This window comes from Ixodes scapularis, unplaced genomic scaffold (genome assembly GCF_016920785.2).
Source record: "Ixodes scapularis isolate PalLabHiFi unplaced genomic scaffold, ASM1692078v2 PGA_scaffold7__128_contigs__length_106722199, whole genome shotgun sequence".
NCBI lineage: Eukaryota > Metazoa > Arthropoda > Arachnida > Ixodida > Ixodidae > Ixodes > Ixodes scapularis.
This window is the reverse complement of record NW_024609882.1, coordinates 36363011-36390034: the sequence shown is the minus strand read 5'-3', so window position 1 is coordinate 36390034 and position 27024 is coordinate 36363011. Positions and strand designations below refer to the sequence as shown.

General features: G+C 43.5%; 1 protein-coding gene across 2 annotated transcripts in view; it reads right to left on the bottom strand.

Annotated features, from left to right (window-relative positions):
• Window positions 1-5728: 5728 nt before the first annotated feature.
• Window positions 5729-27024, bottom strand: part of LOC8041825 (ATP-dependent 6-phosphofructokinase) — a 48640-nt gene continuing 27344 nt past the window's right edge. Inside the window, exons 17-19 of one of the 2 annotated variants that reach the window (XM_029981145.3) lie at window positions 26513-26624; window positions 23619-23827; window positions 5729-9149 (exon numbers count right to left, since the gene is read on the bottom strand). In XM_029981145.3, the coding sequence (XP_029837005.2) occupies window positions 9014-9149; window positions 23619-23827; window positions 26513-26624 (457 nt within the window). In that variant the 3' untranslated portion in view covers window positions 5729-9013. Of the gene's footprint in view, window positions 9150-13619; window positions 17455-23618; window positions 23828-26512; window positions 26625-27024 lie in introns of those variants that run through there. The other variant, XM_029981144.4, reaches the window with a different exon arrangement.

The window sequence follows — 27024 nt, the reverse complement described above, 5'->3', positions numbered from 1 at the left end:
AAGTAAAGAAAGAAAAAGGCTTACCCTATTGGAAAGACCAGTTTGAAAATATAACTGGTCAGACCGGTATTTGAACTGGTCAAATTGGTATTTGGACTGTTCATACTGGTCTAACAGGAAATCAAACTGATGCAACTGGCAGCCAGACTGGTCTAACTGGTAACCATATTAATCTAACTGGTCACCAGATTGCCTTCTAACTGGTCACCAGATTGGCCTGACTTCACTATATTGGCCTAACTGGTCACTAGATTGGCCAAACTGGTCACCAGATGGGCCGACCTGGTCACCAGATTGGCCGAACTGGTCACCATACTGGCCGAACTGGTTCAATTGATAACCAGGTTGACCAAACTGGTCACGAGATTGGCCGAACTGGTCCAACTGGTTACCAGTTGGACCAGTTCCAACTGGACCCTTTCTCACTTTATTTATTGGCTTTCTCACTTCGATTTATTGGCTTTTAAATAATTACAGCATGATCGAGCGTTTACTTCTTAATGAGAGATTCATCCCCTGAGCCGTTCAAAGTACTCTCAGAGGAAGGACATTGCTGGAAAAAAATCGACATGCTGGGAATATTTTTTTATTGCTTAGGCGGTCATCAGGAAATTCCGTATGTTCAAAACGACCAGTATAAAAGACAGAAACGCAGAGCTCGATAGTGATCGGGTTCACGTGCTGTTGCATTGATGTTTGTATGTGTATGCGCTCAATGCATGTTCAGCTGATGCTTGTAGTAGGCTTATTGTGTCTTCATTTGTGTATAATCAAGATTTCCCAAGCACAGTGGAGGCCTGAACAAATGAAAATATTTTTATCGAACCAGCGTGACAAGTCAACCAGTGTGACCAGTTCAACCAGTGTGACCAGTTCAACCACCATGACAACAAGGAACTGCAAAGCAGACGACATCAGTACCCCGAGAAAAAAAAACAGAATAACCCGACAAACCATCTTTTTAATCGATTATGTGTTCATTCTGTGTTTTATTAGCAAGGATGATAAAATAATGCATTGGCAACTGATACGAAAAAAGCTCGCGCCGCTTTCGAGTCGAAAAGATCGTCTGCTAAAGACGCCGTATGCTTGATCGTTGGCGTGCAAAACGGCGCCGTATTGTTTGAAGGCCGGTGGCTTCGCTGGGCGGCAGAGAAAAGCTCACCGGAGAAAAGCTCACCGAAGCAAAGCTCACCGGAGATAAGCTCACGGGAGAAAAGCTCACCGCAAAACCGGCTGATGAACAAAAAAGCTCACCGGCCTTTGAGCGAATGCGGAAAAAAGCTCACCGATTTTTTTTTTTTTTACCTTAGCGGATTTTGCGTCAAACGTGCCAATTTAACACAATTCACATTCGTCACTTCATTAAATATATGTCCTCTTTTCTGTAATATTCTTGAAGTTCATTGGGCATTTTTACTAAATCCTCAGAAATTAATAATCACCCATTCTGTATATTAATGAAGCCGCAAGTACAAAATCAGAACTTCGTGCAACGGTAAAAGAGGCAACAATTTATTGACAGCTAACAGTTCGCCGTTGGTAGCTCTGTCAGATAGAGGTTTGCTCTTCGCGAATAGCGGTGTGTGAGCCGTTTCAGCTTCAAATATTGTGTAGTGCCTAATAGATAAGTAGGTGTTCGGTGATGTAATCAATGTCGGCTACGCTGTTTTTTTTTTTTTTTTTCTGTTAATTTCACTAACAAAACTGTAGTTGCGAGAACAGCTTGGTCCTGTCGTGTTTGCTGTCTTCACTCCGTCGTCCTCGTTTGAGTGGTTTTCACCATGCATAACGTTTACCAACTTGCCCTATCCGCTACCTTACAGTTACAGAAGACTACTTCTTATATAGGTCACGAGTAACAACGGTGCCAGTGTGCAGGCACTGCACAAAGGCAACGTGTGAAAATACCAGCACGAAGGGCTAGAAAACGTGCATGTCAGTGGAAGAAACAAGCCTCGATATCCTACTGACTGTTTTAGCCTGTTTTCAAAAGTTAACAAAAGCTTCAAGTTCATAAAGTTTTCAGTTAGGCTTTCGTTTCCTAGAGAGTAAGCCACAGAAAACACTCGCCCGCAATTATTAATTTGGAAGCAATATACCCATAAGCTTAACAATACAAAAAATGGAATTTTCTTTTTTACAAAGCTGACGACTTTTAATGGTAATAAATTGATATACGTTACGCATGATCCAACAACCTCCATTTAAAAAAATAAGAAAAAATCGATGACCATTTCTCCGCATACGCTCCGCCGGTTTCGCGGTGAGCTTATCTCCGGATCTCCGGTGAGCTTCACCCCGGTGAGCTTTTCTCCGGGATTCGGCTTCGCTGCGTTTCCATAGGAGCTAGGCCTTTTTCTTTCTTTACTTTTTCCTCAGGCAAGTTCGCTCTTTGAAAATTTTACAAAAAAAAAACAAAAAAACAATGCACCATATGTGGGCAACGCTGCACAAAGTCGTAGCGCGATAGGTGAAGAAACCGAATTTTGCGGTCGATTTAAGAAGCCTGGCAACTCCTCGATACACCCAGTAGTTGGGGAGAATGTACCACGCTTCGTTGTTGGTCGTCGGTCTTCGCCAATCCCGTCGAGGAACCCCGCTGGGGCAGCCGCGGCTGGCATTGGTTGAGGTAGTACAGGAGGTGGCACATGGACTGCCACCAGGAAATGCCTCCAAGCTTTTTGCACCTGAAAGCGGAGCGGTGCGCAAGCGAAACCATGCAGGCACGCCGCGGACGTGCCCGGCTTACAAGAGACGTTAGGGCGTGTTCGAACACAATCGACTGCTTTGCAATTGCTTACAACCACTTGCAACGAGAGTAAAAACGAGAGGACATGTTGGCGCCGTCTGTGGGGTGGCCCCAGAACCCTTCCAATCTGCGACTCCATGCATTTCTCAATTTACCATGCGTTTTTCTTTCACCGGGGGCTCGAGATAATTCCAACGTTATGAGCGACCCTCTCTCGTAGATAATGCATGGACTCGATCTCGCAAATACTGCAAAAAAACTTCAATCTAGTTATACAAAGGTGAGAAGCGTTTCCAGTGCTGCCCGGCAGATGCCGCCACTGTGCCGGCGTATTTTCTTCTGAGCAGTTGCAACGCAGTTGAGTACCCTCGATTGCAAACGTGCGTGCCAGCCTTTAGGCTTCGATTCTAGTGCAATCATACAGGAAGAGGAATGCTCGCGAGACGTAGAAACTGTTGTCGTAGACAGCTGAAGAAATGCGGGGCGTGGCCTACATGTAGGAGCCCGCGTTTTCTGAGTTTATTTTTCGCTGAAAATTCGGGAGTTATCCAAGTTTTTTTTTGTTACACTACACATGGCCTGAAATTATGATTTTATTTTAGTGTTCCCAATCTTAGAAAAATTCAGAAACAAAATAAATAAAGTCCGGGTACCATGACCCATTGTCCCGAAGGAACCTTGACGAGCTAAAAGTCAAACCCCTTTTGTCGGTAGTTCGAGATTTCAAAAGGAACTGGAGTGGCATCTCCTCAAAACCACTGACCCTGTACTCTTACAAAGTGTATTTGTGAAGAAACAACTTTTCCTGCTTTCTATTTTGTCGTTGTGACCTCTAAAGTCAGAATTTTTCGGGTAAATTCGAATTGACGAAAAATTTACTAGCGATGTTTTTTTTTTGAATTTGTCCCCAAAACACAGTACCCTTCTTATATGCAGGATTGTTTTCGGTAAATATCAATAGACACCAAAAGTTAACCACCGAGCTGGTTTTATCTTGATGGGGGAGACCGATAAACCCCGAATCAAACCAGTCTTCAAATGAGGGAAAAGAAAACTAACTTCACAGGAAGAAAATGTTCATCCAGTTTTAGTTTGCACCCACCCGGAATGCAGCACCCAATCAACTGTCTGTGAGGCTTTTTCTAGTTTTAGAACCAAATATCCTATTTCATTCTTTTCTTCGTTTCGGTACGGGGACTGTTTATAAGTATTTGGGTCATGCGCAAGTTCCCCGGAGGTTGGGAAATCCTAACCTATAGCAGATAATAAAGGATGCTATGCTTCCCGTCCCTTCGCAGGTATTTCAGAAAACATTAAAGGGATACTTCAACGAAATTTGAAATATTCCCGTCGTGTTCAAAAATAGGTTGAATATGATCCACATTATCCATAAATGACAATCGCACGTTTGTATTTTGAGCCTGGTGGCTGTATTTTTCGTTATAAACGGCCCACCTTGGCAAGCGCTCGGAGAAGGCCCAGCGGAGACCACGTGACATCCAACGCAATCGTGACGTAGGTCGTCTCAAGACGACCAAAGCTACGGCGAGGCTGACGTCGAGAGGATGGCCTAGCCAGCCACCAAAGCGGCAGCTTTTGTACAAATTTTGAGTGACGGGTTAATCTTCTATAATCTTGTAGGGGGACAATAGCGACTTCTGTGACACGCAAAAGGCATTCTCGGGAAGAGGGGAGTTCCTCCTGCCCCTCTTCTCTCGTCGTGGCCGGATTCGAGACAACCTCCGTCACTAGCTGCCAAGGTTGCTAGACGGGCATTACAAGCGAGGCGTTAGCGACATCCACCAGGTGCTCTTTGCTAATCGTTTAATTCGTTTCAAAATTCCTTTTCGTGACTTTTTTAATGAGATATTGGTATGTTCGATTTGATGGTGCTTTTTTGAACACATATAGACCAAAAAATGAGCGCCGAAATTTCGTTGTAGTATCCCTTTAAGACGTGCATTGCTAGATGACTAAAGTGAAAAAAACTTGCCGGCATTGTTTTTTACATACAGCAAATGCAAAAGTTGAGACTACTGTTTTTGTTTTCACACACATATATTCAACTAAAAAATGCAACTTTTTTTTTTTTTAATTGGAGCATTAACAAGTGTTCTAAAACTATCAATTCTTTTTGTTCTTGAAATCGTGATGAAATATCTGGATACCTTTGCCATACATTGATCGTGTCGCATGTGGGACACCAATTTGAATAGAAGGGAAGTGGCAAGGTGTCGAGCTTGCAAAGGGCCCCAGAATTTCAGCCTTTCAACAGGGGATTCATTGACAATCAAGGGATCATGCAATCATACTTCCTGTGTTAGTGCTCTCTCACGGCTACATTCTATCTTTTCCCTGCAACATGATAAGCAATGTTAATTAAGGATGTGTAGCCCTAGCAACAACTACTAGCGTGCACAATCCATGCAAAGACAGAACGCTACTTTTCTAGATAGGGAAGTGTGCCACATACCTATAAAAACCTACGCAGCATCCCGTGGAACAGACATGTCAGAGTTCCCAACACAAAGTATTCACTGTAGGTGACATCAGATGGGAACCTGGGCCCTTGCTGGTGTCACCTTTCTGGTGACACTAGAAAAGTCATTTATGACACTAGAAGAGTCATTTATAAGACTAGCTGCATTCAGTGGCCACATTGCACATTTTGTGAATACCCAGGGGTCAATGTCTGTTACCTATGTGCGATGCTAAATATCTGCACCAGTTGAAAAACTGGGCATATTTTACGGTCACCATCAAGTGACCACATTTCTGGGCTTTCTTACGAGTCACAAATGGCACATTTAGAAATATGGCTTATTACTACATAACAGGTAAGGCTGTTTGTAGTGAAATAAATCAATATATAGTATGTATGTTGCACCCAGCTTGAACATCCCAAAAAATGTAAGATATGCCACAGGGTAAATTAAGAGTCTGTGCACGAAAAAGTAAAAAAAAAAGGATACCCTGTATTATTACAGTAATAGCATATCACTGCACCATTTATTGCTCATCCAAGTATAGTTTCTATCGCAGCCTCTACAGAAAGGAAATTTCTCATTTGGAAAATTTTTATCTTGACTAGGATCTCAGAAAAAAAAAAAAAGAGAATGGCAAAGTGAACATTCAAGAACATAAGAATAAAGCAGCTACAACATGTTATGAGTGAATTTCTAAAGATATTCCTGTGAAAAATCCAGTGCCATGTGGCTGGTTCAAAATGAAATAGTAATTACAAATCATGCTAAATTAACTCGGAACTTTAAATTTAGTGGCTATTAATTAATGATCACAATATTGGTACACTTTAAGGCAGTACAAGTGATCAGGAGTCGATGTTAAAAGCAGAAGATGCCGTCACTTTTCAAGCTTACGACTAAAAAGCACAGTTCCTTAGAACATTTAAAGAAACAGGTTATTCCAGCTGTGTAGCAGCCATACATTTCATTTTGCAACTTGTATCACTCACAGAACACAACCTACAAACAGAATTAAAACTGCTTGCAAAATATAACCTCCATCATTCTGGAGGAAAATGCCACGCAAAATCATGGCACAGTCCAAAAACAAGTTGCAGCAAAACACAGGTAAAACACACAGTCACTTGGCATCGCAACAAAAGGAGAGCTAACATGACTGCCACAGATGTGTTTGGAATGTATTTTAACGTATCTGAATTACTCTGAAAATCTGGTCCCTTAACGTTTTGTGTATCCAGGAACTGTGATACAGGCAGCTCATCTCACTGATAAGCCTTCAACACTGCTTGTGGTAGTTCAGCATACACAGTGAGAATGTCAAAAAAAAAATCAAAGGAAGAAGCGAATGATCATACAGCAATTTCCCACGATGCCTGAATAATCGGAATGGCCACTTTCGGTGGATAGAAGAGACGTGTGCACATGGGCAGACAAAATATTGTAGATGCAAGTAACGAAAGACAAAAGCCTTAGCGCAAGGTTGTGGAATAGGTACAACATTAAAGGGGTCATGAAACAATATCAAGTTGGAATGTTCATGACTTTGCAAAGGCGTACTCGAACCGCCGCCAAATCAGAAGTTTCTTTGTCGCGGTGAAATTGCGAAGATAAAAGGGGACTATTTCTTTCAGTCTTGCCTTCGCAAAGCTCGATATCATAATTGTGGGACCAAAACCACCCACCTGACGACAGTCGATTGGACACGAGAAATGCATGTGAGCACTCGACTTTGGATCGTCACAATCAATGCCTCGGCAGACACTCGGCCAGTGGCTCGTGACCAACCTCTAGGCAATGGGCGACTGCCATTGCCTAGAAAGAAAAATACTAAGGCAAGTCTATTCAGTTATTAAAGTTGGGAAATAATTCTTAGCAAAAGTAGAAAAACTGTTTCATGACTCCTTGGACTAAAAACCCAAAAGTGGCAAGTTCAAGTTAACCTAAAACACAAAAGGAATTATCTCAATGCAGATTGATGAACAAATTGAACATGCATGGCAACCAAAATTCATTCAGAGAAGCCATCAACCTTTCAGACAAACTTCAAAGAAAGACAGAAATAGACAGTTCAGGCATACCACGACAAATCATTAGCTGTCTACACTGGCAAGGACATGCCATGTCAAGATGCTGAAATAAATGCCTCAAAGCACTCCCACAACTACATTAGATGCTAGATTTACACAAATATTAAAGGTTGAAGTTCGAACTTACTGGTTCCATTCTGCTTTGCTTGCGAGCTGCTTTAGTATAGCACGATTGACTGAAATGAAAACTCAGTGGCATGCTTAGCCACGAGCAGAGCATAAGAAAACACAGCCTTAATGGGTGCCTTATTTGCACGAATGCCCATGAGAAGGAACCGATTTTTAAAAGCCAAAGTGCCGAACAAACAATTGTGCAGCACGGTATGCTTCAGCGCCCGACACACGCAGCCGTTGCATTACATTCCGCCAAAAGTTCTCGCTGACAAAACTAACAGCACACATAATGTACCTAGCTCTCCGACCAGAAAGCTTTATTTGCAGCCACTTGCAAGCTTTCTGTGGGTGTAGTAATGCCCAAGCCATCACATTCCAAAGGAATTCCAAACAACAAAAGTGCCATTAGGCTATAAAAAAAATATTACTAGAAAATTCGAGAAAGCTTTCCAGACAAGACACACAAAGTAATGATGACTGGAGGCTATGGCTGCACCCTTTAAATGATTCACAACCAATTCGATCCGGAAGCACTTCTCGTCACAAACTTATAAAGTTGGAGAAGGCAGTACATGAGGGCAGCGAGTGTAAAAATACCAATTAAAAGAAAAGAAGTGCCTCTCTTAAATACAAAAGTAATACAACCAATCAAGAGGCATTCTTTTGACACTGGAACCTCCATCCCAGCCTCCTAAGGGTCCAGAAACCAAAATATAATTTTTGTCCCGTTCGGGGTACGAGAACAATGCGACAAGGTAGATGTAGTCACCGCCAGCTTAGGAAACGCCGGATGTGGCTCGTTACGTTGGCGCTTCTTGCTTCGCAATTCATTCTGCGCCGTTCTTATTGGCAACACCGCAATCCGTGATCGCCGACACGAAGAGGACACCAGAGAGGAGCTTCAGCCGTCCCGTCTCCGCCGCAAGCTCCCCGACACAGACGATGCTTTCGGATCTCATGAGCTACGAGTGTGCACGTGCAAACAAAGGCACGGCGAAAGGCAACGAGCCCGCGCTGGAGGCCGGGAGTTCAAAGGAGATGCTTGCCTGTTCTCACCTCGACGGCGACCGTACGACCGGCTACGGAGCGGCAACGTGACATTTGTGATTCGTGCCGCGCCCCGCGTTTCTCAAGCTGTCGGTCACTATACCGAGGGAAGGGTATAAGCGTGGTGCCTGGGACGCGTCCCAGACCGGCGCATTTATTGCGTCCAAAAAAAAGGGGTCCCTCCGTTTCCGCCCAACGACGTCGTGGAAGTGTCGCGTCGTCGCCGACCGCGACCCCGGGGACGTTGCAGCGGCGGACGCCCGTTTTCCGCGGGTTGCTCTTTGGCTTGACGGTTCGCGGAAACCTCGGCGGTCGTTCCCGTCTTTGCGACATCATTTGTCGCCACGGACTGCTTTCTATGCGTGGGCGGACTCCGGAGAGCAAGTTGTCCGTTTCTTCCGCGGGGGATGCGGAGCGCAAGTTTGTCTGCAAGAGGCGGACAAACTTGCGCCCTGCATAGAATGCTAAATGCACCGGTTGGACACGCGTTCTAGGCACCATAGTATGAGGCGTCCGACATCCATCTTTCACACGACGCTGGCTTCGCCGACCTTCTCCGGGCTGCTTTTCACCGCAATGCTGAGGTAGGTCGCGGTGTGGTGGGCGAAGATCTTTAAGAGACTGCGCAAGCTGAGGAACCATTCCTCCCTCGGCAGCCTCTTCCTGGTAGGGGTGAAAGTGAGAAAACAAGGTCAGCCATCTGCTCTCTTTAAAAAAAACAAAAAACTACGAAGGCTGGTGCAAGTGCAAGTTCGTGCCGAGGTGGGTAGTGCGTTGCGAGAGACTGTGCTGCAAAGCAGAGAGGAGAGAGAGTGAAGACGAGCAGAGAGAGAAACAGCAGAGAGCAAGCCGATGGGTGGAAGCAACGAGTGCTGCGGACGTCTTCGGCAACGCCGGTTACTGATGACAACTGACAAACCGGGACAGCGGTTGTCAAATCGGGGTTCCTGAAGGCCTTCTTAGGGTCCCCCAAGCCCTCAACCGTCAATCAAACCAAACAATAAATCTGTTTTTCTTTTTTTTTTCTTTTAATTTTTGGTGCTGGTTGTTTTACGAAGCTAAACAGACCAAACCATGTGCACCGAGTGAGTGAGGCTGATTATTTTCCGTTTAAGAGCTTCAAAGTTGCTCGAAAGTTGACTTTTGTCATTGTAACCATCCAATTTCACCCCCCTCCCCATCACTTCCAACGATCCAGAAGGGGTCGGTGCAATTGTGGACCAAAGAAGAAAAAGAGTGCATTCCGGACAACGTTCCAGCTAAGTGGCACCGCTCGGTGGCAGAAACAGAAGTTTATGCCCGCAATTCGTGCCACATTCTGCTTGCTACTCCTAGATGGCGGCAATGTCCACAACACTCTATGTATAAATAAAGAAAATCAGATTGGCTTTTGTTTGCAACTTTGAGGTAAATTTCCTTCATAGTACAAAAACCAAACCAAATCCTTTTTCACCGTGTGACAAGAGTTACAGAGTTGCCAAACTCTTTTCAATTTTGTATAGGGCAAAGACGGGTGCTCTTCATTCATTTCATTTGAACCTCAGAATTCTACAATTTGGCCGAAAAAATGTGCTTTAAAAAAAAAATTTAATTTGGGTTGCGAAACCCAGCTTGGTTTCGAAAGTTTTGTTCATAAATATGTAAGATTTCTTTCACAAGAAATCCTTTGCAGCAAACCGGCGGCCTGCTGAGTGAGAAGGCAGCAAGGTCTTGCTTTATTGAATAGGGACTATGGTAGTACTTAATGCTTGCTCAACATGGCTGGAACCTTTTACCCTCATTGAAAGCGCCATTTAGTCTAGTCTCTGGCTAGATAAGCTTTTCACGTCAAAGGGTACCAGAGCACTGGAGGACCCTGAACATTCAAACAGAAAAGAGTGACAAATATTTTACGAACTATCTAATTTTTTGACACCCAAAGCACAGCTTACAAGATGCCCTTATAAGTGATGACAGCACCTTCCACTTAAAGGGAAGCTGAAACACTTCTTGAAAAAAACGAGTTAGAGGTGAATTCTGGCGTATTTTTATCCCGTGAATCTGAATATCACTTTTGTTTTCCCTGAAGATGCAACTAAAAGCGAGGAAAAGCGAAAAAACATTCGACCAGTCGTGACGTCATACTAGGATCTTCGGGCCGCCAAGCGCGTGTCGCTCGTGTGTTCAGCGCGTGCAACGGCAAGCTTGCCAGGTATATTTCCCCGCACTGACACCAGTCGTGACGTCTCTTTCTGACCTTTCTGAAAATAGCAAGAGTGCGCGTGCATAGCTTTGACAGGCGCTGAAGATGCGCGAGAGCAGATATTCCGAACGCTCCTAGTGTGACGTCACGCCCCGGGAAGGAGGGGCTTCGGCGGTACTTTAAAAATTAATTTCTGAAGCCTCCGTGCACCAAATTGAAAAATAATCTTGATATTCCCGATCCTGGAGGTAGAATAAAGGCCATTGAAATTTTTTTTCTCAAATAGAGAACCGCTTCAGTTTCCCTTTAAGATGGCATTGCTACTTTGGCAGTCTTCGTTAGCACCGTTTGCCTCTCTGAAGGTGGTTTATCTGTCGAGGAATGCCTGCTACCAAAGTTAGCTTGCCCAGAAAAGCGGCAAGCTGGAAGCTATTGCCAGGGGAACAATGAAGCCTCAAGGAGGACGGTGCTACCAATGCTCGAGGTAGATATAGACTAGTTGGGACCCGTCAAAATATAAAAAAAAACCTAAAGTTAAAGGCATTTTTCTGTTTCACTTTTTGGCAGGCAATGTTGCAAGAGGAAAACAATAATTTGGTTGTTCCTGCATTATTGGAATTTAACTTAAAAAAAAAAAATCTGTGGATTGCAATTCTTATTTTTCTCTAATAGGTTTCCTAGTTGAAGGCCCTTCTCCCTAGAGCCCAGTAAGCGTATGATAATGTAGGATTGTCCTACGAGGCTGAAAGTGCATGTTGCCGCTCCTCGTGGTGCGACCCTGCAAATTTCAGCGAGTCAATGGTTTCAACAGCTGACCTTCCCATACCCCCTTAATTTATTTCCATCCTAAAAATTTTGGGCATTACTCGTTTTTTTTTTGTGCATATTGGAGCAGACCAAAAAAGAGTAGAGGCTTAATTATGCTGACAAAGACCAGGGAACACAGAACGCGTCCCACCCAAACCACATTCTGTGCGTGGTTCGTGCTAATTGACTTTTTCGCTTTATTTTCTAAATTTTTAGTTGAATTGTTTTTATTTGATTGTTTATTTATTTTTATTTGATTTTATTCCTTATTTATCTTTATTTTATGTATTTATTTTATCAAAAACCTGCCGCTCTTGACCGAATGTTTGCCTTCAAATAAAATCATTTACCCTTCCAGACAAGCTGTGCTAGTAAGTAGCTCAGTGGCTATTGGCGATTTTTATCATGTGCTTTTTAACCGACTTTCACGGCTTCCATCCTTAGACCACCAGGCGCTGTGAATATCCGATTCGCTCGAGAAGGCTGGCAAGTAAACCTGCCGCCATGGCTTTCGGTCCTTGCCGCCAGGTGCCGTCGACTTCGGGGGAGTCGCCAGTAGTATCTGACTGCAACTGCACCGACTAAGGCTCGAGCCCCGCTGGTGCTGGAACTTTATATGCTGCCGCATGCATGGCAGAGAGGGAACGCTACTCCATACTTCTAAAGATTTGCATTTACTTTTACCTCAAATGTTTGACACTCGAACGTTCTAGGGCAAATGTTCGAGAAACCGAGGGTTGTAGATAATGAGCTCAGCGTGGCCTTGCTGACTCTCTCGCGCTATCTGTTTTGTTTTGTTTCTGGCACAAGTTTGTCGATTAAACATTTATTTTTAGATTTACCCTTGTCAAACCTTTTTCGTCCGCGACAATGTAACCTCAAAATCTGCAACGCTCCCAGCATGTCACTCGTTCGTGACGTTTGCTACGACACTCCTCTAATACAATCTTCTCACAGAAAACAACTCGTAAAACTCATTCTGTTAAAATTATTTGTCTTCACATCCAATGCTCCTCTCAGCAGAAGTGCTTATTAAAAAAAACTGAGAAGTAACACTTCTAGCAAACCTGCTAATTGGATATCTTGACAATCGTTAATGAAGTAAACAAGATAAGACATTTCCAATAAACCTAGCTACTAACTAGAGGTTTGTCAAAATAAATCCGGACTTTTTCCAGAAACTAACTGGCCATATTGCGCTTCTGAGGCACGTGATTCGACAGCGAACCATCGCACGACAGACAATTTGCGACTTGCTGAAAAATGAGCAGGAAATACGACCAGAGGGCAGCAATACTTGAATCGCTTCGCGCCGGAAAGTCGCCTAAGCAAATCATTGCGTGCAATGGCAATAAGAAGACACAGGTTTACAGCATTTCCAAGACGTTCAGACAATCTGTGAGCCAGGAACGCATTACGGCAGACCGAGCGAAGCACAAAAAACGGTCAATATTAATTTTATCTCTGCCTCAGAGTGCTTTCCATCGTCTGTCACAAATGACAGACAATGAGGCAGAAGAAAACGGAATGAACTAAGGATTTAATGGGGGCAAACTTGTGCCACAAACGATGAAGAGAAGAACACACGTCGGGAAAGGCAGCAGCGAGCATCACCGGCAAGCGACGGTGCTTTGGCGTAACAGCGTAACAATTGGCAATACGGCGCTGGGCTCTTTATCTACTATGCTCGTCATCTTAAATATTTGACCTAGAATGTTCGGGAAAGAGCTATGGCTGACTGGGTAAGGTCCTTCAGGCCTCCTTATCGTTTACGCTCAAGGTAAGAGTGTATGCGAACCTTCTAGATAAACGGAGAAGCGCATCTTCTCAATCATGCACACGGCAATATGGTGAATTGTCCGGTTTTATCTTGACGACCCTATAGATGTGTCCAGCAAATATTTGTTGATGTTACCCAAGAGCTACATTACATCGCAACACAAAAAAATAAAAGCCCATGAACCATTTCATACACAGAAATACCAAACAAAGTAAAAAAAGATCCACATATTCTAGACAGTTCCAACATGACCAAGCTTTTAAAATAATTTGAGGGAATAGAAAGGTCGACTGCAGGTGATAAAAAATATTAAGCAAGCCTTCCACTTGGGTGAGAGCTTGGAAGAAAGAATTACAATAAAGCACTCCTTTCACTGTCTAAGACTTTATTTGGCTTCCAGCAAACATTGTACACAACCTCAAGCAGCTGTGACGCCCGACCTCCCCAGGCCCACTCCGTAACTGACAATAAACACGTCCCAAAGCGTCCTAAGGTGGGAGGCGGCCGTGCTAAACCTTGTATAGAAATAACACAGTTAGTGTATCACACATGTAGCTATTCGTATTGCCTAAAAAATAGCACTGCGTAGGAACACATGAAAGAACACTGGTGTCTTGGCTACGAGCTAAAAATACAACATGCACAACGTGTCACTTTTGACGTCTCCAACTACAATGTGCTCAACTGTTAAGCGTAACACGCGAGCAGTAACCGAAACTGATATCACCGCCGCCTAACGAAAAGAGCGATGATGCCGCAGAGAATAAAGCTTTTTAAATATTTTTTTTACATCCTGCTTAGCATTGGATTACAACTGCGTTGCTGCTATCATCCTTGATATGACAGAGCAAATAACAGCAGAAGATGACGCTGATATACGCCGTACTGAAGGTATGCAAGGCTCATCAGAATTTGATTGTAGAACATTTAAGCGAGCACCAGCTATCGCTTTCATCCTGGGAGTGCGACACTAGAAAAGAACAGCAGCGTGGGCTGCCAGATTGTGCCAGCAGATGACGCAGGTAGTCTCTCCAGCTGATGCTCGCACGTTATATTAACGGTTGAACACATAACTAGATTTCTGGAAGTTAGCCACAGTCCTCTTATAAACAGGAACAGATGTAAATAATGCCCTGGGTAAAAGAAAGGAAATTAAACAAGATGCAAACTGCAAAAACTCAACAGAGGGCAATAATAAAAGGTACAATGACTAGGCTATTATAAAATAAAAATGCTATATCACTGGAGAGCGTCTAGGTTAAAAAATCGGCAATAAAAATACAAGATCAACGTCCTCATTGGAGAATCAGGAGACTGCAGCATCCAATCAGAGGAATTCATTCATCCTGATATATTCTTGTTTGAACCAGAACCTATGAACTCTAAAGTTATGATGATAATAATAATAATAATAAAAATTATGCACGTCAGTGCAACCAGCATTTCAAGTAAGGAAACATCCTTAAAATACACATGACACTTCTTTTTAGAGATGAGTAACATTAAATTTTGAGATAATTCTTTGGGTGGATGGAGCACACACACACAGATACAGTACACAAATGATAAAATCCCCAAGAAAGATACCCATCTACAACATTTTGAAAGACTATTGGAAGTCTTTAAAATAGGCTCCATCCGGCACAACTACTCTACTGATACTACAATTTATTTAGTAATGTGCCGATACTTTTACGAAAGAACACAATACCGGCCTTTGCACAAGAACAAGAAAGCAAAAACCATCACCAACATACAACAGCCTCGAAGTTAAAGGTTGCACGCCTTTTATCATTAAAGCTCCAATTTACTTTTCTAAAGAAGTGCTGTAGCACCTCTTAAAAAAAAAAGAAACAGATGCAGGAACATGGTATCAGTAACATAAAGGTATTCAGTGCATTTTCATCTTATAATATACTTCTGCGTAGCAAAGCCTCCCAAATCAGTCACTTCCAACATATCACTTGTGGCACTGAGCTCAAAACAAGTGTACGGCAAAACACTGAAGAATCAATATTATTTCAATGATTTATCCTATAACGAAAAAAAACAAACACACATGACAAATATATGCAATGCTTGAAGCAGTCTCAGGTAAATTATTAAAGCCTCAATAAATTAGGAAAGTAATTTTCAGGATGGCTGACGATTCCTCCCCAGCCTTTTCGTTTTCTTCTGAAATCCTTCTTGCAAGAGTGTCTCAATTCCCACAGAAAAAGGAAAAGATTTTTTCAATCTAGGGATGGGAAGGAGAATAGTTTCCTTTTTAGTTGTCCCGAGTAAAAAGAAACAAAAAACGTAACAGTATAGAAGTAAATTTGGGAGGTCTTGTTACACACAACATGCACAAGAGCTCCTCTACACTTGTCACCAACGGTGAAGTCAACAATCAGATCTTACAACAGTAGCTGCCCACGAAAGGCACTGCACAAAGAAAACTTCACCCACATCACACCACAATATTTAGGGAGAATTAAACCCCAAATATATCTCTTTTGTCAAAAGCTTAAAGGCCGACGACCAGACACGGGATTCTGCAAGGCAGAAGATCCTCCTCACCCTGGGAGAGGAGGAAACAGGCAACAGTGGACAGGACAGAAGGGGGGAGAGGAGGAAGCGGGGGGAAAAGCGTAAAGCGCAAACTGGTCGTCGGTCTTTAAACTCGGAGTACAAACTCTGAAAACATCTAACTCTACATAAACGACCTAATAAAGTGGTCAGTGGTTGACAATATACGTGACAACAATACTCTAGGAGAATAAGATGTTTCAGTGACATTAGAGCAGCAATTTATTCTCAGCTATAAAAGCCGTCCTTCTAATGTAAAAGGGGTAAGGTTTGGCATAGTACTAGTGTTCTGCTATTTTTTTTTTCCACACGACCTTGTGTTTTTTCACATCCAAAACTGCTTCACCAGTACAAAAAAAAAAAAAACTCAGTGGTGTAGCACATGTCTCAAAGTAACCGGAGTCAAAATGGCAAAAGAAGTTTGACACACGCTTTTATAACCCCACAATTCATATGCAGCTTCGAAAAGAATTTGTGCAATCTCGAGCTCATTAACAATGAAGGTCACACCAGAGTTCAAAGATAAGCACATTGCACAATGGGAGACTGAATCTAGCATACAAATATTTACACTGGCTGCAGGTTTCGGAGTTTCGGGTGACAATAACTAACCTTCTGAATGGGTGGCTGGGTAACGCTATGACACAATCGCTCGTCCAACAATCCTAAAACTTATGCGGCTTACTGCCAGATTGCCTCCACAAGAGGACAAGGTTGTACCGCCTTGCCGTGGCTGTCAATCCCATGTCACGCTACAAATTTGCCTGCTTCCCCACAAAACCCAACACAGGAGTCCACTTGGGTGGAGTGTGTCAACACGTTGAAAAAAAGAACTTAGAACCGAACGTCGGCCAAACTCCAAGCAACCGAGATCTCGTCGAGGGTAAAACGGAAATAGTTCAGTCAAACAATTTATCAAACAACGGGTGCCAACACTGAACGAAATGCAGCGCGAGAAGACACTCTCTTTTTTCGTTCGCTTTGCCCCCAACGTCCGCGTTCTATCGCCTTCCGCGAAGCCTTTGTCAGTCAAGCTGCTTCAGAAACTTCTACATGGGAGCTCCTAGAGCCACTAGGTCCAAACTGCACTTAGAGTACCAGCACTTCATTCTTCGATTTTCTCGTGGGCACCAAACACCCCGAGTGTTTGGTGCGGAACAGGCGCAGCCAACATTCGTAACGATCCAAAAATGTGATTTCCTGAGCTGTGGATACGGTGTCACGAAGCTCGGGTGAAACTGTATCACTCTGTTGCGGACTGTTTTAACATTTCTCGAGAACAAAAAATGGTTTCCAGCAATTTCGGATGAAGCTTCAAACGACTGGCAACAATGACCTTGTGCACCGGGACGGCTGAAATGTCAATGGTCTGAGGCGCGTTTAGTGGCTCTAGGGGCTCCAATGCTACAGAATTGAGAAGAGCTCTGAACCGGCGAGAAACCCGGGTATAGTTGGGGAGAGGCGGAAAAGCTTAGATGCCGTAGGCGACGTCATCGACGTCTTCGGTGATGGACTGTTCAACGAGGAGTGGACGCTTGCCGGCCATCTCGCGGAGATAGCGGTCAGAGGTGGCCAACATGTTGAGGAGGGGGCGCAGGTCGAGCCACCACTGCTTTTTCGACAGGCGGCTCCTGCAACGGCAATCCCACGACCGTAAGGCGGAGCGACCAACACCGGGTACATCTACGATTCTGAATTTTTTACCATACTCATCGTCCCCTCAAGAAAAGCTTAAGTATGTCTCAATCATATCTGATGAACTCGCAGACGCATGAAATGTCTTGCGAATGTGATGGGCACATGCTGTGCGAGGGTTTGACGTCGTGTAACACTATCGTGAGGTCATGTAGCATCATGATGTCATGTGACCTGTGTATCAGTCAAGCGCTACACGTTGGTTTTCTGTTAACAGCAAAATTCGAGTGTAGTTCATATGTTGCATAAAGTGTTCTTGCAAGGTTTGGTTGTCAGAGTAAAAAATGACGCCTTTTCAATTTGAAACATGTACCGTTATAATGAAACAACAAATTGAATGAAAATGCACATCTTAATTCACCACAGAAACAGGATAATAGCTAATGCTCCGTGAAGAGCCCATCTTTTTTTATTATGGTTTTTGAGGTTAAGACGACTATAGGTAGCCTTTGCTTATTGAAGTGTGGCCCATTAGTGAACAATTCAAATGTTCTATCAGATCTGCTTGTCACATTGGCAAAACAGGAAACCCCTTTATAACAAAAGCAATAAAACTGAATCTGAGCCTCTACCGAGATTGCAAGTACATAGTGTTTGTTTAGATTAAAGAGAAACTATGGAAATCTTTTTGTACTGGCAGTAAAATTAATTATTTGAAGTAAATGCAGGGTGACCTCTTTGCATTTATAAATAAGCAATCCTCCTCTTTCTTCTATCTTAAAAACCGGTCGTGTCGGAGTCCGTTGCAGAAGTGCGAACCAGCCTTAACTGAAAACTCGTGCTTGCACACAGTTTGGCAGTTCTTTCAGTTCTTTCTGTTCATAAATGTCTCGTCATGTCCACAATTTACACGCTCTCTTTTCCCAGTCATTTCTTAACTCTTTCGAAAATGTTCGCCGAGAAACCTGATTTTGTGCAAAGGCAGTTGCCACGAATCTTTCATAGTGGCAGTGACAAGAGTGCATGTGCAGAGGGCAGAGCTTAGAGGGCAGAGCTTAGAGGGCAGAGCTTAGAGGGCAAAGCTTAGAGGGCAGAGCTTAGAGGGCAGCAATATGTTGTAGTTGGGCTGCACTTGTCGTCATAAAACCAACCACGTCTATACTCAGCAGCACCGGCCTTGTCCACTATCACAGGTCAGAATCCCAACAAATTCCAGGAAAAAAAGCTGAAATTTTTAAGAGTGGTATTATGGTATATGGTATTATTTAAAGTCACTGTTGTCTGCATTGGGATTGGATACCGCCCACAATTTTTGAATAACCTAATACTAGGAGGTTATAAATGCCATGGTTAACAATAAATGTTAACCGTAACATTTATAGGCTTGGAATCCCCTTTACTTGTTCAGTGCTTGAATTCAGTTTAAATAACTACCTTTATCATATTGGGAGCCTAGAGGACAAATGGATATAGTGCTAAGTTACTACCTCTATTAATGTAACCCAACAAACCAAGAGGTTTGTGTTGCTTATAGGGCATAAAATTAAAATAAAATATAATACTCTTGACAGACATGCAGCTTAATGTGGACACGTACCAAAGTACAAAGACTGAGAATGACAATGTTCCGTATAAGTACTATCAAGCGAAGAAAAATGCATCAAAAAGGCATACATATTGAAACAAGCAAGGTTGCATTTATGTAAACAACAAAATCTTTTTCTTTTAGCAAATTTTAGAATGTTAGAAATAAGAAAAAGTGGTATACACAGCATGCAGCTACAAGAAAAATGTTTTGACTATCAGCTAATATTTTATATAGATAATCCTGCTCAACAGGTTTTAGGGGGTTGAAACTTGCATGTCAACACACTCCTCTAAGTAAACTGTTTCATATCTACAAACGAAATCCTTAGAAATTAAATTTTAAAATATCGTCAGGCAAAAGATTTTAAACCTTTAAAGAAGCTTTATTTTATTATTATTGAGAAAAAATTTTGCCATGTATTTACCCCCGATACAAGCTATGTATGTAAGGAAAAAAAAAAGTACACTAGTTGCAAAATTGCATAAAAAAGAGGTAACACTCAGAATTCAACATGCAAGCAAAGCTGAACTAAAGACACACAGTCAATAACATTCCCATTTGAAGAGCCATAGTTCTGACAATATACCTTAATTAACAACAAAATATGGATTGCAAAATGAATTACACTTGCAAAAACAAAAATCACAGACATCATGGCAAACAAAAACAGTCAACATTAAAAAAAAAACAAAAAAAAAGGTCTCACCTAATGACAACATCTTGGTCTTGCTGTCGCCATCAAATCGCAGGACTAGCAAAAAGTTTCTTTTGGCGATGGCCGGAATGCCGACCTTTCAGGTCACAAGCAAATGCACGATGCACGACTCTCCTTTGCAAAACTAAACCGAGTCTACCCATAGTCAAAACCAAAACCTTTGGTATGGGCAGCAACTAAATCCAATTTTGTAAGAATGTCACAATTCAAGCATAGCAGTGCAAAGCAAGCAGCAGAGGCAAACTATAAAAACGAAAAGCATGCAAAAGATGACATCACAGGCATATGGAAGGCATCAAACATGCAAGAGTCTGACAAAACAAGCACAATACTAAGTGTCTAAACAAGAAACAAATTCCATTTTATTATGACAGAACCACTCTGTAGTGAAGTCCAGTTTATCGAGAAACAATCTTTGCTGTATAGACACCTTTAATATTGATACCAATAATATCACTAGTATATATCAGTTTTCACAATGGAGAGCTTCCACCGTGCTCCTTAAAAGGTATGTCTTGGCATGGAAAAATGCGATTCCAAGATGTTTGTAGTGGTACTGTATACTAAGACTTTGAAACGGAGCTTTGCACAAGTATCGGAGAAGAAATAAAATTCTCTGTCGATAATACAGTATAAAATCGCTACAATGGACCTTGAGAGTGATGAATACTTTGGTCTGTTGTAAAAGGAGTATGATATGCAGAACGCAGATATTCTTACTACAAACTTTGACATGGGTTATGACTGGAATCTGTGCTAGCCAGTGAGACTGATAAAATTTGACCATGTATTTGTTTCTGTATATTGACATTAATGTACCATTCCTTCAACGGTTCTGAACAAGGACCAGTAGTATAAATTAAAGTACTGTAAACGTCTTAATTTTCACAAGGACCTCATTTTTGCGAATTCCGCGAATCACCTACAATTCGCGAAAAATAGGTCCCGCAAACAATTCCGATAAAACGTAAATACATTGGAATCTATATTGAGATCCCACCCCGTCGCGAAAATTAGAACCCGCAAACTATTCCAAAACTTCAGCTTTGACCTAAATCGCGAAATATTGAGCCCGCGAAAAATAAGTCGTTTACAGTAAAGAAATAATGAGAAAGAATAATTGGGAACGAACTGATTCATTGAAAGTTTTGAACTTTGAAAGAATGTAGTGATGCTTTATTGAGCTGTACTGATGATCGTCATCCCTGCACGCTTTGGGTCATAAAAGGCTTATGAGGCGCCAAGCGCAATGACAGCAGTTGGCAAATTAGTTGCCACCGGTACCAAACCAAAGTCGCGTAATGTCAGAAATAATGACTGCTGTTGAAGGGTCCACCATAATGAAATGGTGAACTACTTACAAACATTCTTATATAGTCCATTATATCCAAATGTATGTTATAACAGAATATGTAATAAGCGAGGTTGGCTCAACGCCATAGATAGAAAGACCAACCAAACTTCAGAAATCGGTATGTTATAACCGAATGTCTGTTGTAACCAGATCTGTTGTAACGAGGATATACTGTATATGCACCAGCTCGCAACCACACGACTCGCCACAACCTTTTGTCAGCATACGTTTTCAAGCTTTAGCATGGAACGCTCCAATTTGTCTGAGCTTGTTTTGCCTCGGTGGCAGAATTAGCACCACCATTTCTGACCAAAACATAGTAGTTTCAGCAGCACAGAGCATCGCAAGAATTCAATGAATTCATTTGAAATCAATCATGCGACTGACGGACCTCCAACTTACAATAGCACGATTCTCACTGCTGAGCGTTCAAGCTAATTTGAAGATTTAGTTTGTCACCATATAATAAAAAAAATCGGTATATCTTAATAACAGTGCCAGTGTTCTGAAAGAATCACCGTGTCATGTTCAAGTGAAGAATACTGGTTTTTGTACTGCTGTTTGAAACTTTTAAAGGGCAACTCCACTAAATTTTTGTTAGTGAGAAAACAATTCAGTTCTTTTTAGGGCGTTTCCACATCAGACCATACAATCAATGAGCCAAGTTACAGTTATTTATATTTACATAAAAAATGTATATGAGAGCCATGTTCTTGGGAGAAGCATTCAGCTATATGTGATTGTCGTAGCTAATTTTCTTCCAGAGATATAAAATTTCGAAGCTTGAAGTGAGGACCCGGACAATCGTTGTATGATCTGTTGTGGAAACATTATCTGGGGAGACCACAAGTCAAATATAATATTTATTGTGATCGAACTGCGTATTAACTGCCCAGCAAAAGCAAACACCAAACTAATAAAATCTACTAATATAGCGGACCATACGTGTGGTGCAGCCAATGCTGCACTGCCTACGTCATATACGCTGCAACGTTTGGTGTGCTTTTTGACTTCCCTACATGAGATGCCAGCAGAGCAAATATTGCTGCCTGCAACGCTGGCATCCAACTTGATGCAATAAAGACAACTCCTGCACCGTGACCATCAGTGTAGGAGACCACTAGACTCTTTGTACCACGTAGGTGTGCCGTGTATAGTTAACAATTCCCTAGATACGAGGCCTTCACCCCGTTCTCTCTCCCTAGCACAAAACGCCACGCTAGTTGTAAGGACACTGCTGGCTATTGGCCACGCCCCAACAAGGTCGCACAAATACGATACAAAATATGAGAGGGGGAACGAATCAACGGCCACGCTTCCTGTTGTCAAACCATTAGTATGACGTTCTCGGTTCAGACGTTCGCACAATCCACTGTGTTTCTTCGACACGGAATGTGTTTTAGGAATGGTTTCCGAGCCTAGAGCATCATGAGATGTGGTTACGAAAATAGAATAACACGGCCAGTTACCTTCGTGCAAAAATGTGTCCCCCGGTGGGAACTAAATCGCTCACCTTACCCTATCCCTCGTGGTAGTGAAGCGGCTCTGGTTATTACGGTTGCAGCTGCTAGGCGCTCGAGGTTGCTGTTTACGTGACCACGTAAACTTTGAACTTGCCTCGACGCTTCGCAAAAAGTCGACGACGCCGCTCCCTCGGCACCAGAACGAATCTAAACGTATCTTACGGGACGGCTCAGAAACTCGCCGCACACTCCTGTCTCTCCCGACTTTATCCGGGGGACTAACGTACGTTCTGATCTTTTTTATGTGCACGCTACCTCCAAACACATTGAGGCGGCTAACTCGAGCCGTTCTCGAGATTTGGCCGACCTCACGCCATGGCACCTGGAACGAGTCTTCAAATGGTGCGTTTATCGTCCCGCACCGCCCGCGTGTCAAAAGTGGTCTCAAAGTGGCAAGGGATGGTGCAACGGGAGCCAGAGTGTCCTGCCGTTGGACGCAGCGATCCCGATCCCGGTGATTTGATCGTAGAAGCTCCGGCAGAAAGTATGAGCAAACGCGAGAGTCGCCGCCGTCGCGGCATCCCGACTCCCGGCTGCCAGGGCCTTTGTCGACCGTCGGGCTGCAGCGCAACGAGCGTCTGCGACGTCCGCTTTTGCTGCCGCGGCACCGCCGGGATCGCAGCCGGCGACGGCACGACACTTTTGTGCCGTCATCGGAGAGGAATTGAGAAACCGTATTTGGAGAACTGGCAAACAATCAGTCGGAGGCACGTTACGGGCACCGCAGTTATGCGGAGAGCGAGTCGCCCGCTTCTTGCACAGGAGTCAGAACAACGCCGGGCTCTGATTGGCTTTGATCATTGGGTAAACCCAATGCTAGATGCCTCAGGTCTACCCACTATTTTTTTTTCCACCAGCCAATAAGAGAGCTTGGTGTTGCGACGTCATCGCAACTGCCCTGCGGGAAGCAGACGAACTTGCGCTCCGCATGCCGGCCGGTTCCAACGGTAGGAAAGCAGGAGTCGGCGACCGCCACTCACTTCCAGTCGGTGCGGGTCTTGAGGTCCTGGACGGGCGTGAACTGGTACTGGCGGCGCACCAGGCCGAGCAGCGTCGCAGTCTCAGGGGTGTGTGCGTTCACCGAGCCGTCGGGTTGCACGTAGGCCTTGAGCTGCGTCAACAGCCACTCAGACGCCTTGGCGGCCATCTTGGTGCCGAAGTTGCGGTCAAACGGAGAGGGGCTGCCACCCTGCGACCGAACCCGATGCGGCGGTTACGAAGGTTGCATCGCTTGGAGTTGCGAGTCTTGCTCGCGCATTGGAGATTGACCAATCGGGGTTGATCGGCGGAATTTTCAAACTTCCCATTTAAGAAGAGGTAAATGAAATTAATATTTGTATGTTTGTTGGTCGTTATGCATTCAAGACAGGCTTCGTTGAATTGGAAACTACCGAAACAGGCAAGATACGTATGGCGCAGTTGGCAATGCTGCCTCACAATGGACAGTGGATCGAAAGTTTTATGGCAATCAATCGCTGAAGTACAGCTCAGCTGTACTTCAGCTGAATGCGCAGGCATGAGCCATTGACGGCCTGCACTCCGTGCGTCTGTGTGTTTGAGTTTTCTGGCTGTCGGAGAAACCTCACTGCGCTTACTAACTTGTTTGAATTCAGCTTCTTTCCTTGCTCTATTAACAATTGGAACTCATTACCACTCAAGCTCTTTGTTGAACTTAACTTTGTTCAAGAAGTAGAACGTCTTGCTGAACGTGGTTTCATTGGTAAATTCTTTCCTTTTATGTTAGGCCATTTCGCGACATAACAATTGATGGTTAACCATTTTCCCCATTTATTTATTTTTTTAATTTTTTATGTTTGTTTATTTGAATTTTTTTTATATTTTTTCAATTAGGCATATATAGTCGTGCTTTTCTATGCTGTTTTGTTATCGTTCTCGATTTGTACCCCACTCCTACTTGGACCCATCTAAATCTGTAGTATTAACTAGGTAAACAAAAAAAACAAAAAACATGGCACAACAATATGTGGATGAGAGAAAAAAAAATGCTGCAAAGATTGCGTTTTACTCGCTATACACCTTTTCCGTCTAACCTCGACCCAGCGCATAACGTGCGTAGCCTCGACTCGGCGCACAGCGGGAATAGTTCTTCCGGTTCTAACACTTCCGGTATGCGGGAGCAGGCCTAGCCGGCTGGCAAGATGCTGAAGTGGTGCGCGTTAAATGGGTTTTGAAGCTCTTGAGAGTGAAGTGAGTTGTAATAAGGTGGGTTAATACGTCGATGTATCATGTCCGCGCATATTTGGTCATCGGGCTGCCACTGCGCAGTCGTTGGCTGCAGCAGCAATTTCCGAAAACGGAAGATAGCGCGCGACAAATTGTGCATTGAACACAAGAAGTCGCAAAGCGAATGCGGCTGTAACGTATACATTTTGCATCGCTTCCCCGCTGATATCAGCGGGGAAGCGATGCAATATCAGCACATAAAAAAAAGCTAAAAGAAATAGAAACGGATATCTACAAGTGCAGTAATAGGCCTCGATAAGTCAAATGTAGAAAGAATTTTGCAGCTTGTGGTGCAAATGTAAGACCCTGGGTGTAATGATTGTTATTGGCTACTCATGTTTTGTTTTTCATTCCGTTCATTCCTACGAGGATGTGCACTATAATTTTGTGTGTTGCTCGGTAGCGACGCCCGTTAATGTACTTTAATGGAAACAATACGAAAAGAGGGTGCAAAATCGTCGTCGTCCTCCCCCCCCCCCCCCCCTTTCACCCCCATCTCCTGAATAGTTCCGACGCATCTGGGCGTCATACGAAGTAGAGATGTCCCGGTAACTAGCGATCGTACCTCGACGGTGCACCATAACAATAAACCGCGCGGCCCGCGTCGCCAACTCCCCATTATGAGTATTTCTACGATTAAACGATACTTCTATGCCCAGGGTCGCCTTCACTCGCGCATAGAAACCCTCCGTTAGTCATTCGCAGAAGGCTGTCATTCTTCACAAACAACAACACGCGAAGAGTAAACACTGGTAAACGTCCTCAGGAAAAGTGAACATGCCTCAGATTTCAATTACCGGCGACGCTGGCGACGAACCTCTCGGCGCTGTTGGCACAACAACGGGTGCCATGAAAGCGAATAAACACGCCAGAACACAAGAATAATTCACACTTTCAATAACAAATTAAGAACTCACTAAAGGGAAAACAATGAAGATACGATGCACGGGGTCAATGGGGACAACGCGGGAGCTAGGAACAACGCTGCTCTCCGCATACCAAAATGGGCGCACAACAACCGTACGCCAGACGGCGCGGCTGTCGCTGCAACACGCAAGATGGCGACGACTACGCGGAAAAGGTGTATATGTTGGTCTCGAAGAGAACGTCTGTGACAAAATACACTTACTATCCCAAAACTTCTGTAAAAACACCAGTTTCTTCATTCTTTTTGCAGTCTTAAAACATGCAAATTACAGAACGCTTCAAATTTTCTGAAGAGTCTTTTTAGAGGAAGCCCACTAATTATATAGCGAGACAGAATTGAAAACAAACTCCTTCTCATCATAGATACACTTTGCATTTGGCAATGCCTAAAAGATCCCAAAGGGTAATTTTCAGTTCTCGTATAGTAGCGAATGCTCGCAGACGGTATTTTCCTCTGGGCTGACAAAGTTTTATGTCGGCACCCGTGGAAACAAGAGCAATACAGAGATGTCATGACTTGTTCATAAAGTTTTTTTTAAGTATTCTTACCTACTAAAAGCATCCTAAACACTTCCCATCCTACCATACCAGTAGCTTTAATGACATAAAAGTGGGTGATCAAGCATGCAAGCTAACTGCGTCGCGCTCGGTGCATAGAACTTTTTCTGCCGGTTTCAAAGCATCAAACGGTGAAGTCAGATACCTGTTGCATGTGTCCGAGGATGTTCATGCGGGTAGAGAAGACATCCTTGCCCTCCTCGGAGTACAGGCGGTGGATGAAGTCTGTTGTGTAGTTCTCATTGGCCTTCTCGTTCCTACGAAGAGAGAGGGTGAAAGAAAGGACGAGGAATGACCTCGTTAGCCCCATATCTCTCAGAATGAATGCATGCCCCAAAGCACACTTAATATGTTATACAACAAGCTGCGTGGGCATATTTTGTTTTGTCATGACTCAATGGCATAGAAAGTCGCATCTTTGCCATTCAACAAAATCAACCTGCTGAAAAAAGTTCCCACCTGTCCTTACAGCGTCATGCAAATCACGAAGGTACTCGGGGCTGGTAAAAAGAACCTGATAGGAACCTTTTCAAGTTCTTCCTATCAGGTTCTTCCTTTGACGAGAGATTCAAATGCCAGCTTCCATTCTGCGGCTTCCTGGAGCCTTATTACATTGCTTTGTCTTAGTAAAGCAATTGCTTTACCAAGACACCGTTT